Raw genomic sequence first — 13,171 nt, 5'->3', positions numbered from 1 at the left:
CCCTCTCTCTCCATCCCACCAGCCCCTCCAGTCACCACTCCATCTCTTTCCTTGTCCTTATAAGTCTCCCATCCCACCTGCTCCGTAGCCCCAGACAGCCCCCACAGGCTTCCACGTAGCTAAGGGCTACGCCCTCTGTTAAGTCCTGAAAACTAAGACCCGCAGGCCAAATCCCATCTACCACCCGTTTTGATAAATAAAGTTTTATTGCCACATAGCCACGCCCACCCACTTACGTGCTGTCTATGTCTTACTCTCACAATACAATGGCAGAGCAAAACCAAAAACACCAACTCCTTGGCAAAAGTTTGCCGACCCCTCTTCCAGATCTCTCTGTCACTGGACACTGCTGACCACTCCACCCTTCTAGAAACACCTTCTTCCCTTGGCTACCACAACATCATCCCCTCCCGGTTTCTTGCTAGCTCTCTGGTTTTCTTGGTCTCTCTGCAATTCCCTACTCATCTACCCAACTTCTAAAAGGTACATATCCTCAAAGTTTGACCTAAGCCCTTCTTCTCTTTTCACATTAGGCTCTAGACCCAGGCAACCTTATTCCCGTCCTTTTCTTTGCTGTGGAGCCATAAACATCTATCTCCAGCTAGGCCCTTTCCTGGCACATGAATCTCCCCACCTACTGCAGGGTGAAGAACCATACAGCCCACACCAACCTCCAATGCCCCTGGCAGACGTCACTAATCAATCATGATACTCTCGTGGATGCACACCCACAAACCTTTTTAACAGAGCCCAGGGCAGGCAATGCCAACAGATGGGACCCATCAACAATACAAAATCTATTTGCCTTCTTGGGTCTCTGGGCATCTCCACTCAAACTCACTGGGTCGAATGTTGAACTAAATTATCTTCCTCCCAGCCTCAGCTGTATTCCCAGTGGAGAGGACAGCCCCACCACCCAGGTACTTGTCCAAATTAGAAACTTGGGTACACTTCTCTCTTCCAGGCAACCCCACCGTATTGATTCCCTCCTTCCCCACTGCCTCTGTGGCCATTCAGGCCACCATTTTGGATCTGGTCCTCTCCAGGCAATAGACAAAATAAATAAGTAAAGTGGGGACTTCATTAAAAGGTGGTAAATGTGAGAGAGAAAAATAAAATAGGCTAAAATAGTGCAGCCCCTTTGGGAATAGTCCAGCCAGTCCTCAGAAAGCTAAACACAGGGTTACCATTTGACCCCACAATTCCACTCCTAGGGACACACCCAAGAGAAACAAAATTGTACGTCCACCCAAAAGCTTGTACGTGAGTGTACAATAGGCAAAAGGTGGAAATAACCTAAGCAGCCATCAACAGATAGATGAACGGATAAGCAAAACGTGGTTTAGCCCCACAATGGAACACAACACGGTTGTAAAAAGGAATGAAGAACTGATACACACTACAACATGGATTACACAACGTGAAAGAAGCCAGTCACAAAAGACCACATATCATGTGATCCCATCGATACGGAATATCCAGAATAGGCAAATCTATAGACAGAAAGTAGATTGGTGGTTGCCAGGGGTTGTGGGGAGAGGGGTCTGGGGGGTAATGGCTATAGGGTATGGAGGTTCTTTTTGGAGTGATGAAGTATTCCAGAATTAAATAGTGGTCATGGTTGCAAAACTGTAAATGCACTAAAAACCACTGAATTGCACACTTTAAGTGGGTGAATGGTCTGCTATGCAACTTCTATCTCAGTGAACTATTTCGAAAATAAAGAAAGAAACAAAGCAGGGGAGGGGCTGAGAGACGGGAGAAGGGTTGGGGGGATGTGATTTGAGAGAGTGTAGTCAGGGAGGGCCTCAGATGGAGGTGACATTCCAACGAAGACCTGAAGAAGGTGAAGGAGAGGGTCGTGCGGATATTCAGGGGCAAGACTGATGATCTCGCCAAATTCCACAGTTATACATTCATTCGTAGTCACATTGGGCCCCGCTCCACAGTCACCGCTGCGAGCGCTCCGGCCATGCGGGCTGACTAGGTTTCATTCTACGGTACAACAGCGACACCCAGTGGCCACTCCCTGGTAAATGCCCTGCAGAGGAGCCACTCGCTGCCTGGCCTCCCCTGTGCAGAAGTCGCTGTGGGGGCGACAGGCCAGGCAATGGGACCCCTGAGTCCTCTCCTCCGGGAAAGGGGAAAGCCCCCAACGCCAGGGCATCATCTCGAGAGCTACTGTTCCACTGGTCTGTCCGGAGAACCAGGCAGTAGTGTTTGATTTTCAATTCCTCAGGTGCATCCCCCTGAAAGAACTGACAGAAATCTGGTTACTACTGAAGGCAGCTGAGCACAATCCAGATTTGTTCACAATAACCCAATCTGGCTCTTAGATTAGTCAACAAATCCAGGCCAGGCTATGTACTCCAGCTAAACACCCAAATATCTATTCCAAGTTTCTTCAATTCCCCTCTTTCTTTCTCCTCCTGAGCAGCAAAAAATAATGACACACTGTAAGATTTTATAAATCTGTTCTAAATAAGCACATCAAAATTCACAGCGATCCCCCACCCCACCCACCTTTAAACATCTTCAGGTATGACATGCCATGATGGACGGAGCCCTTCCCGGCCACGAAGCCCCTTTGACAATTGCAGTCAATCAACTATCACCCAGGAATCTCAATTCTCTGCCATCACAGAATCACATCTCTGCCCCTTTAGTGTTCTGTCTTTCTTAGAGCCCTGCCTATATTCTGCCTGATTTATAATTAATTTCCAGGTCAATTCTCTAACAATAAACTATTGTGTTGCTATATTTATGGGGTTTTTATTAAGGGGATCTCTTTAGCATGTTCAATTTTTTTATTCTCACCCATTAACCTTCACATCCTTCTAAACAGAACTATGTCTCAAGAAACAGGTTCTATGACAAGTCTGTGTGTTTTCATATTGGGAGGGAAGGTTTCTCATCTGTTTACTCTGGAAGCATCTGGTGCTCGCCAATATGGTATTGGGGTATCAAAAATGAAGGGCGCAGAGCTACAACAATGTACTGGCTGGAGCTCTTTCCCCTGGGTCTCCCTTAGAGCTGTGGGTGACAAGCATCACTTCCAGTATCTCAGGACATTTACGACTGATTGCATGGCCTGCCTGTATCAGGAAAAGCCAATCTCATAAGGTATTTTATTATTGGGGATCTCAAAATTCCTGTATTTTGTTGCCTTCTACATAAACAAGTACTGCAGAATGGGAGATGTGTGCTTTCAATAAAACCCAGCATGGTAAGAAACCCTCACACTGGGTGGAGAGAGCCAGCTGGCGCTGTGATTGCAGCTCTCCAGATGACGGGGCTTGGGGTCATGCCTTATTGATGATAGCTTTTCATATTAAATATATGGCCAGGTATTTTGCTCTTAGATATTTCAAATAACAGATCCCTTGGATGGGAGTGAAAAAAGAAACACTCCATATTCCGAATTTCATCGCAAACAGCTGGTGGTCTGAGCAGCACGTCCAGCCCAGGCCAGGAGCCCCGGCCCCCCGCCCCGTCCCCCACATACCTGCCAGCAGGCCGATGAGCAGCATCACCACCCAGCCCGACCAGGCGTCCAGCAGACCCTTGATGAACTCCCATATGGACTCCCTGCTCTTGCTGGTTATCTAGAAGCAGAGCAGAGCACAGGAGCTTGAGCCACGCACCCGTTCCCATTCAGGCTTCCTTCCCGGAAACGGTTTCCTTGAGAAACAGGGCCACCGAGCCAAGCAATGGCATTAAGCAGGTCAATTCCCAGTGACAGTATTCTGTTACCCACTATGACGACAAAAAGGGCTTTCCCGATCATAGAGCTATCAACACACCAAAACAGTCTCCAAAGAATTAGAGCACACAAAAATTCACTCAATTAAAAAAATATACTAAATGCAATTTAATCTTTGATTATTAAAAGGCATTCTGAAGGGAGACACATGAATTAATTCAGTGTTGTCATTTCTAGGATGAGATAGCACTACTCTACCTTACATTGTAAGGTCTGTTCATAAAAGAGCCTGTTTTTAAAAAAGACTTCATTTCCTTCTTTTATTTTCAAGGTTAAATCTTCACAGCAAGAGCTCTGATTTCGCTGGCCTGGGCCACGTTTACCGTACCAGAAGTGTACATAAAGGGCTGGATAGAAAATATTTTGGCTTGGCAGGCCACGTGGCCTCTGTTGCAACGACTCAACTCTGCCATTGTAGCGTGAAAGCTACCATAAACAATACATAAAGGAATAAGGTGTGCCTGTGTGCCAACAAAACTTTATCTGCAAAAACAAGGGATGAGCCAGATTTGGCCCAGGGGCCCTAGTTTGCTGACCCCTGCTCTAGAGTGAAGACTGCTCCGTCTCCCACGTTCCTCCCGTCAGGGCCAGGAGGTTGGGTCTTCTTTTGCAGATCTCCAATGTCAATGCCAGGTCACTGGTCTTCTACCAATAGCCCCAAGTCTGTCTGACTTTGAGCCCTGGACCTCCAGGCTCTACCATTTTCCCCTTGTCACTATCACTGTCAATCCCCATCCACAGGGAGCCTCAGGAGCAGGCTGTTTTCCTCTCTTCCTTCCGGGGTTGCTCTGGCCTGCCTGAAACCCTCCAAGGGCACCTCTGCACCAGGACAAGGCACATGCCCCAGGGCTGGCACTGCCTGGGACCCGGCCACTGTCTTCCTCTCCACCACTCTCCCACGGGGACTCCGGGAGTCGGCCATGAGGAGCCACCTGCCCACCATGTCCCCCGTTCCCTACTTTATGCTATGTCACCACCTCTGGGTCTTGACCTCCCTCTGTGCAGAACACGGCCTGGGCCTTCCTCACCTAGGCCAGTCCCCGCGCACTCTCCAAGATGCCGGCGAGACTCACATCCGGAAAATCTTGACCTCTGCCCATTTCTGGCTGGTCCACAGTTCCTCAGTCTTCTCCGCCATGGTCCTCGTCACTCACTAAGTTAAAGGTCCCCTGTCCATCTTCCCCACCGACTTCAGAGCTGGGTCAGGGCCCCACAACCTGTTTGGTATGGCCCATGAGCTAAGAATGATTTTATATTTTTAAAGGTTGTAAAAAAAAGGGAAAAAAAAAAAAAAAAAGCACAGGCGACAATGCCACAGAGGCCCGGAAAACCTCAAATATGTAACGGCCTGGCCCTTCACAGAACAAGTTGGCAGCCCCTGTCCTAGATCCCTGCGGGCAGGAGGCTGGCTTTATTTCTCTTCGGGTACATCCTCAGTACCCAGCCCGATGACTGGTATATTGGAAAGGTTCGAGACATTTTGTGTGAATGAATGAATGAATGAGTTAATGACCTTGATTCATTCAGTACCCCTCTCCAGTGTCCTTCTTCCCCGACCTTATGGAAATGGTTGTTTCCTCCTCCTACAGGCCTGGCCTTGACTCTCCCTCGCTCCCCGCCACGTCTCCTCCTCCTGTCACCGCCAACCTCCAGGCCAGGGGGAAAACACTGTCACACTCCTGCCTCTCTCGTCATCCTGAGGTCATGGGCAACCCCCACATGGCCTCCCCTTGAGTCTCCTCCTGCTTCCCCTCTCCATAGGGCCTGACCCTGTTAGTGGCCCCCCCTTGGCACTCTCTCCTCCTTGCCCTGGGGACCCCTCTTTGCTGGTTCCCCCCCTCACCTCCACCCCCTGCTTCTAAGTGTCCTCACTGGCTCTGTGTTGGCCTTGCCCACCCACCCAGGGTCCCGGCTGCCTCCTTACCTTCTCCTTCTCTGTCCCTGGCCACCTCTGCCACTGCCAAGGAGCCCTCATCCTCCGCTGCAGCCTCACCTCTCCCTGCAACTGCACAGTGGTGCCCCCCCCCCCCCCCCCCACCAACCAGAGACCCCAGGCCACAGGCCGCGCAGGCAGCTCAAACCCAAAGCACCCGTCCTCCCTCTGGAAGCTGCACCCCCACCTTTCCCCCTTGGGGTCAAGGGCATCAACCCTGTCGGCAGCAGCCCGGGTGGCATCCTGGACTCCACTCCCCTCCTGACGCCAACTGCCCCCCTCAATCCCATCAACTGCTCCCCCCACAACCTGGCTATCTCTTGAACCTGAGCCCCTCTTTCCATTCGCCCTTCAGCCCCTTCAGTCGGGCCTTCCTCCTCCTCCTGAGCTCATTCCAGAGCTCCCTGCTCTCCCCTGGTGATGCACCTCCATTAGATTCCTTGGCCTTCGAGACGAAACACGAATTCCTCTCCACGGTCCACCCGGTCGTCCCGAAGGTGGCCCCGCTGTCCGTGTCTCCAGACCCACCTCTACTCTGCCCCTTCCAGAAATCCTCCCCTGGCCTCGGAGCCCCTGGACACGGCCCAAATGTGCCACATCCTTTCGGACCCCTGCGTCTTAACAAAAGGGCCACGCTGGTGTTTAGAATCCTTTCCCCTTTCTCTGCCCAGCAAACTCAGTCAGCCGTTAGGACCCAAGTGCAGCATCGCCCACTCTGAGAGGCCCTTCCCTGACCATCCCTCCAAGGTGATCCCACAGCCCCGGGCCCCGAGCTCCACTGGGGCCCACTAAAACACACCCACCGCCAGCCAGGTGCCACGGGCCGTAACCGGCAGCGTCACAATTACGTTTTTGGTATTGTGTCCTCCATCTCTACAAGAGAGAAAACGGGGCCCGGAAACAGCACCCCCAACAACGCCCAGCCTGCAGGTGTCAAGGGCAGGCTGTGACCCCAGATTTACCTGGTTCCAGAGCCCCTCCCGGTCCGCCACACTGCCCGGCGCACCTGCTACTGTCATTCAGTGCCCACGTCTCTGCCCCTCCCACCAGCCCTTGTCTTCTTTAGAATCCAGTCCGGCACACGGCACAGAGACCAAAGCCCCCGCTCGCCAATCGCAGAGGGAAAATGCGCCACTGAGGGAAAACACGCTGTCGCCACCCAAAGGGATCCCTTCCCCACGCCCCTCATGAAGGCCATGCACCTTTCTGTGTCGGTCGGTGTCCCGCGACTTCTCCCTCAGCCAGTCGATGGTGTGGAAGTCCTCGTACGTCCCCACATCAGGGAACGGCTCGTCGAGGAAATCCATCAGGTTCTCAGAGCCACTCATCTCTCCTAGTTACACCTGGAAGAGGAAAGCCAGAGGTAGCAAACATAAGCAGGATGTCTGCAGGGACACGACGGGGCGCTATTCCACACGGGGAATTTTCTGGTAGGAGGAAGTGTTTCTCTCAGCTGTAACGAGATACATACATTTCCACAGAACCTCACGATCTATCAAAGCATGCCATAAAATTAAGAGGCTGAAGGGATACACAGGGGTGGGGAGACGAAGTGGACAGCTCAGGCAGGCAGCCCGTGTCATTGTCATGGCGGCAGATACTAAAAATGTACAAGGGCAGCAGCGTGACAGTGCTGGCAAGACTTTAATTAGCAGGCACGAGGCGAGACCACCTGCGGGCGGACGTGGAGCCGGGTGAGGGAGGCAGGAACCTGCCGGGGCCAGGCCAGGCTGGTGGGGTCCCATCCCTTGAGCTCAGGGTGCAGGCACTCACTTTGGATTTTTCTTAAAATACAGTCAAAAAGGATCCTGCTGCGAAGCCAATGGTAAAGTTGAGGGCTTCTTTCTTTCCTGCCTATGATGGCGAGTCCATGCCCACTCCTCCTGGCCTAGGAAACGATTGCAAACTAACTGATGTGTGTCATCTTCCACCTTATACTGACTTCTTAGCCCGACTTCCAGATCACTTAGCTCATTTGAGATGCGGAAAACACTTTGCAGCAGGCCCGACGCAAACCACCAGTATGCCTACAGTTCGCAGAAAAAATAAGCTCCTACAAAGACAAGAGGTTGGAATGAGCACGAAATAAAAATGACTTGGGCAAAGAGCACGGAAATTTGAATTACAGGGGGAGGAACACAAAAGGGCTAGAAGAGATGGTTAAAGAGTTGAAGGGTGGTTATAAAAATATTTGCGCGTGGCCTGCTCTCGTTGCCATGATGGATTTTTATATCGGGGGACCCAGCCACGGCCTGATGAAACTGCATTTTAATCAAATAGAAAAGTCACCAGGGGCAAAGCGTGGTAATCACCTTACAAGCAATCAAGTGCCATCGTGATGGATTTATTGCCCTTCTGTGCCACTCGGCAGCTTTCAAACTTGAAAAGGCCCTTCCAGCTTGAGGTCTGAGTGGAGCCAAGCCAAAAACTCTACCCAACGACAAATACCCTGGGGAAGCATCTCACTGCATAAGTCAGCAGCAGCCAGCGACTTAAGGGAAGGAGCAAAATTAGAAGGCAAAGGTTTCATTCTCATTTCTCTAAAAACAGGATGGTAATGGCCTCTTTCATGTGGTAAAGAAAATCTCGGATGGGCAGAATAAGGCGACAGGCTGCTGACCTGCCATGGGCAGCCGGAAGGCATTAGCACTGACATTTGGTCATTCTATTGAAAAAGGAGCTCATGGTGCCTGAAATTTAACCACATCTCTAATCAAGAAACTATTCTAGGCAATAATGCCCGAAACGAAAAGGTTCTCTGGAGAACAGTTGTGCCTATAAACTTTAGGGGAAAATGACGTGGTCATAGCAGACACACAGAGGCAAACAAACATGATCTCGTCTGCAGAGCCCCAGACAGACAACAGAAGAAGCAGGGGCAGTGTCACTGGTGGAGAGAGACAGGGAGGACCAGGAGATGTGCCAGCAGAGGGCAGGTGGGGGGTGGCGGGGGCAGGGAGGAAGAGGGCCCTGGCGGGGAGCCATCTGGAAGGTGTGGGTGGACAAGGAGCTAGAATGCAGCTAGATATGGGGGCAAGGCGGAATGAATGCCAAGGACTGCACTGAGACCTGAACTTAACCTCTGCCTGCTCAATAAGTAAAAGGAGCACCCTGCCACGGATGCACCCTACAGGGGCACCCTTGCTTCTATTTCTTCTCTCCCACTAGAGCACTTCTGCTGGCAGATAACACCTCTGCTGACGCAGCATTCCAAGGAAGGACTTGGTCTTGATCATCTCCACCAGGGCTCAGCAAACTGCAGCCCGTGGGCCAACTCCAGCCCACCACTTGCTTCTGGAAATAAGGTCTGTCTGTGGCGGCTTTCACGCTGCCATGGCAGAGATGAGGAGTTCCGCTGGAGACTCGATGGCCCACAAAGCCCAGAAGATTCTTCATCTGGCCCTTTGTGGAAAAACTCTACCATGCGGTAGGGTGACTGCAAAAACAGTCTCTGTTCTCCACCCCTCCCCGTATCCACCGTCCTTTAAAATTTTTTTTTAAATTTTATTGTGCTACACACATACAACCCCAAATTTCCCATTTTAAAATACCACTTTCATGTGTACAATTCAGTGTATTAATTATATTCACAACATTGTGCCACCATCGCCACCATCCATAAGCAAGATGTTGCCATCTCTCCAAACAAACTCCGTCCCCATTAAGCAGTAATTCCCCATTTCCCCCACTCCCCGGCTCCTGGTAACTTGTAATCTACTTCCTGTCTCTATGAATTTGCTTATTCTGGGTATTTCATATAAGTGGAGTCATTTATGTTTGTCCTTTGGCGTCTGGCTTCTTTCACTCAACACGATGTCTTCAAGGTTCATCCAGCTTGTCGCATGTATCAGAACATCATTCCTTTTGGGGGCTGAATAATATTCTACTTATTGGATAGACTGCATTTTTTTTATCCATTCATTTGTTGAAGGCCACTTGGGTTGCTTCCACCTGTTGGCTATTGTGAATAATGCTGTTATGAACATTTGAGGCCCTGTTTTCGATTCTTTTCAGTATATATCTATAAGTGGAATACCTGAATCATATGGCTATTCTATGTTTAACTTTCTGAGGAATTACCAAACTGATTTCCACAGCAGCTACACCACTTTACAATCCCACCAACAATGTACAAGGGTTCCTCTTTCTCCACATCATTGCCAGCACTTTGTTTTCCATGTTTTTAATAATAGCCATCCTAGTGGGTATGAAGTGGCATCCCATTGTGATTTTTGACTTGCTTTTCCCTAGTGGCTAATGATGTTGAGCACCTTTTCACATGCTTATTGCCCATTTGTAGGTCTCCGGAGAAAAGTCTATTGGAGTCCTTTGCCTATTTTTCAATTGGGTTGTCTTTTCATTTTTGAGTTGTTGTATCCACAGCTTTTGCAATGTGACCTTGCAGCTCCTCTTCATCTGGACATGGAGTCGAATTCTCCACCCCCAGAATCTGGCCTGGCTTTGGGACATGCTGCGGAAGTGGCAGTGTGGCTGTTCTGAGCCGAGACCCTAAACGGCCTTGCAGCCTCTGCTTTTTCTCTTAGAACTCTGCCTCCGCCATGAGAAGCAGCCTAAGCTAGCCCATCAGAAGATGAAGACCACACAGAGTCAAGCTGGGTCAGCTCAGCTGAGGCCATCCTAGATCAACAGCCCCCACCGGCTGTAGATTCCAGAGTGAGCCCAGCCTAATTTGGCCCAACTGAAACACCCAGCCAAGCTGTAGATTCATGAAAAAAATCAGTAGTCACTATTTTAAGCCACTGAGTTTTTTGAGGGGGGTGTTGTGCAGCAGCATAGTATAGTGGATAATAGATACAACTTAATTGTGCTCTGGGGGAGAGGAGAACAGAAGACAATATAAAGGCAGTTGCAGCATTGCAGAGCAATTAACTACAGGGGAGGAGCAGCAGATGACAAGGATACCAAGAACAGAATTTGCACCAGTTCGTGCTGGTGGTATCCTGCCTGACAAGATAACCTCTTTCTCACACCACCGTCAGTCACCTACTAGGGGGCTCTGGGAGACACACATGATGCCCAGAGCTTTCGGCCAATCCCCTAAGGCAAGAAAGTATCAGTAGGTGTGGCCTCCCCTTAGGAAGACCCCAAAAAGCCAGGGTCAAAGGCTCCAATGGCAGGTGACAACAGACTGTCCGGTAAGACACCTCACTGCACCCAGGGCCTGACAAAGATGAGCGTGTGTTAACTGGGATAGTATCAACGATGTACTTCACAAGTTTGATACTGAAAGCAACTCTGAATCAGGTAGCTCACTCTCAGAACAGGAAGCTTTGGGAGGGACCCTGCACCATGTAGAGGGAACCTGGACTTGGTGTAATTGGGTATTGGCAATAATGTAATGGGTTCCAGAAGAAGAAAGCAAGCAAGAAATCACCCCAGATCAAGAAGGACAGAGACTAAGAGAATAATCAAGGCTTGACTGAACACCCCAGGCTAATCAAGGCTATCAGCATGTCTGACCAAAAACATCAGCCAGAAACCCATACCTTTGAATGTGCTGTTCCCTGTACCTTGAACGCCCTTCCTCTCCTCTGCTTAGAAAGCTCCTATTCACCCTCCAGAACCCTGTTCTGTTTCACCCCATCTGTGAGCCTTGTGGTGATATCCCAAGAGGAAGGTGAAAAGCCAGACTTCTGAGCTAAGGATCAGGCCACAAATGGCAGTAATGGCCCCAAATCATGCCATGCCGTGGGGCTCCACCTGGGCCTTTGGCTCTCTTTGCCTCAGTTTCCTCATCTGTAAAATGGGGCTAGTATTAGGACCTACACCTCATAGACTTGCTGTGAGGATTAACTGAGTTAATATAGATGGTGGGACTTCTTACCCAGAGGCTCAGGGCTCCCAAGCAAGTGTCTCAAGAGAGAGACCAGACCGAAGCACTACCACCTTGTCCGACCTAGCTCACAAGTCACACAGCGTCATTTCTGCCACATTCTATTCATGAAGGCAACCATGAAACTCCATCCAGGTTCAAGGGGAGGGGAAATAGACTCTCCACATCTAGATTGGAAAATGGCAAGGTTCTAGAGGAGCATCTGGAACCAGAAATATTGTCATGGCCATTTTTGAAAAATACAAATTACCACGCAACTTATAAAAAATCTTGGAAAATACAGAAAAGTTTCAAGAAGAAAATAATGATGACCTGTCATGAGACCTGTACCGGGTTGAATTGTGTCCTCCCAAAATTCACATCTACACAGAACCTGAGAAGGGGAGCTTATTTGGAAATTGGGTCTTTGCAGATGTCATCAAGTTAGGATGAGGTCCTGCTGGAGGAGGGGCCCTAATCCAACGACTGGGGACATTATCAGAAGAGAGAAGTTTGGACACAGAGACAGATACAGGGGACAAGGCCATGTGACGATGGAGGCAGACTGGACTGTCCACAAACCAAGGAGCACCAAGGTTTACTAGGAGTCCCCAGAAGCTCGAAAGAGGCAAGGAAGGATTCTTCCCTAGAGCCTCGAGAGGGGACCACCCTGATGACACCGTGGTTTCAGATTTCTGGCTTCCAGAACTGTGAGAGAAAAGACTTTTGCTGTTTTCAGCTCCCACATTTGTGGGAACTTGTTGCAGCAGCCCCCAAAAAACTCCTACAGTCCCCTAGATAGAGACCTGCTGCAACATCTTGGCCTATTTTTTCTTAGATATATTTTAAAACAAATTGGAAGTACTACATACCTGGTTCTTTACTATTGAATCTTTCCCTCTATATTTAGAACACGTATCACAAGAGAGGTAGCTTCATGCAGTGGTTGAAACGCAGCTCTGCCACCTACTAGCCATGTGGCCTTAGGCAGGTGGGGTCATCTTTCTGTGCCTCAGTTTCCTCATCTAGAAAGTGGAGGTGGTGGCAGCCCTTACCTCAGAGTGTTGACATGAAGCACGAATGAGCTGACATCCGTAAAGCACTTCACATCTGGCACGTGGTTCGTGCTTCGGAAGTGTCAGTTAAAATCAAATTCCGTAAGTGCTCCATGAAAACGCATTTTGCTTCCCAGCCTGCATGTTCCCTCGCTTCTCAAGTTTATCGAATCCCGCCTCTGAAGTCTGCCGCTGACAGAAGGGGCATCACGGGCTCCCGCTCTGCTCAGGGAGAAGCCAGGAGGGCACCTCGGCCTTGTGGGGACCGCTATGGATTTCTGTTTACCAAGAATTAGCGAGGCCTTGATAAGAAATCAGTAGAATCAGCACATTCAGAGTCAGAAACCAGAACACAGGCTTCCAGGGCCAGGGAGGGTGCAGGGAAGGGGGCGTTAACGCAGAATTGGTACCAAGTTTCTGGTCGGATGGATGGAAATGTTTTGGTAATGGATGGTGGTGATGGTAACACAACATCGTGAACATAATTAACATCACCAAATTTTGTATCTGAATGTGGTTAAACGGGGCAATTTTAGGTCGCATATATGTCATTGGAATAAAATTTTTTAAAAAAACAAACCATAGGA

The 13,171-nt window shown here is 49.7% G+C and overlaps 1 protein-coding gene across 6 annotated transcripts in view; it reads right to left on the bottom strand.

Moving 5' to 3' along the window:
* Positions 1-13,171, bottom strand: part of CLCN4 (chloride voltage-gated channel 4) — an 88,330-nt gene that overhangs the window by 48,248 nt on the left and 26,911 nt on the right. For 5 of the 6 annotated variants that reach the window (XM_037822061.1, XM_037822064.1, XM_037822066.1 and 2 more), the window contains 2 exons: positions 6,899-7,039; positions 3,506-3,605 (listed from right to left, as the gene is read on the bottom strand). In XM_037822061.1, the coding sequence (XP_037677989.1) occupies positions 3,506-3,605; positions 6,899-7,024 (226 nt within the window). In that variant the 5' untranslated portion in view covers positions 7,025-7,039. Of the gene's footprint in view, positions 1-3,505; positions 3,606-4,791; positions 4,981-6,898; positions 7,040-13,171 lie in introns of those variants that run through there. The other variant, XM_037822065.1, reaches the window with a different exon arrangement.

Source organism: Choloepus didactylus, chromosome X (assembly GCF_015220235.1).
Source record: "Choloepus didactylus isolate mChoDid1 chromosome X, mChoDid1.pri, whole genome shotgun sequence".
Classification (NCBI taxonomy): Eukaryota; Metazoa; Chordata; class Mammalia; order Pilosa; family Megalonychidae; genus Choloepus; species Choloepus didactylus.
The sequence above is the reverse complement of the archived record's forward strand: the minus strand, read 5'-3'. Positions and strand labels throughout refer to the sequence as shown.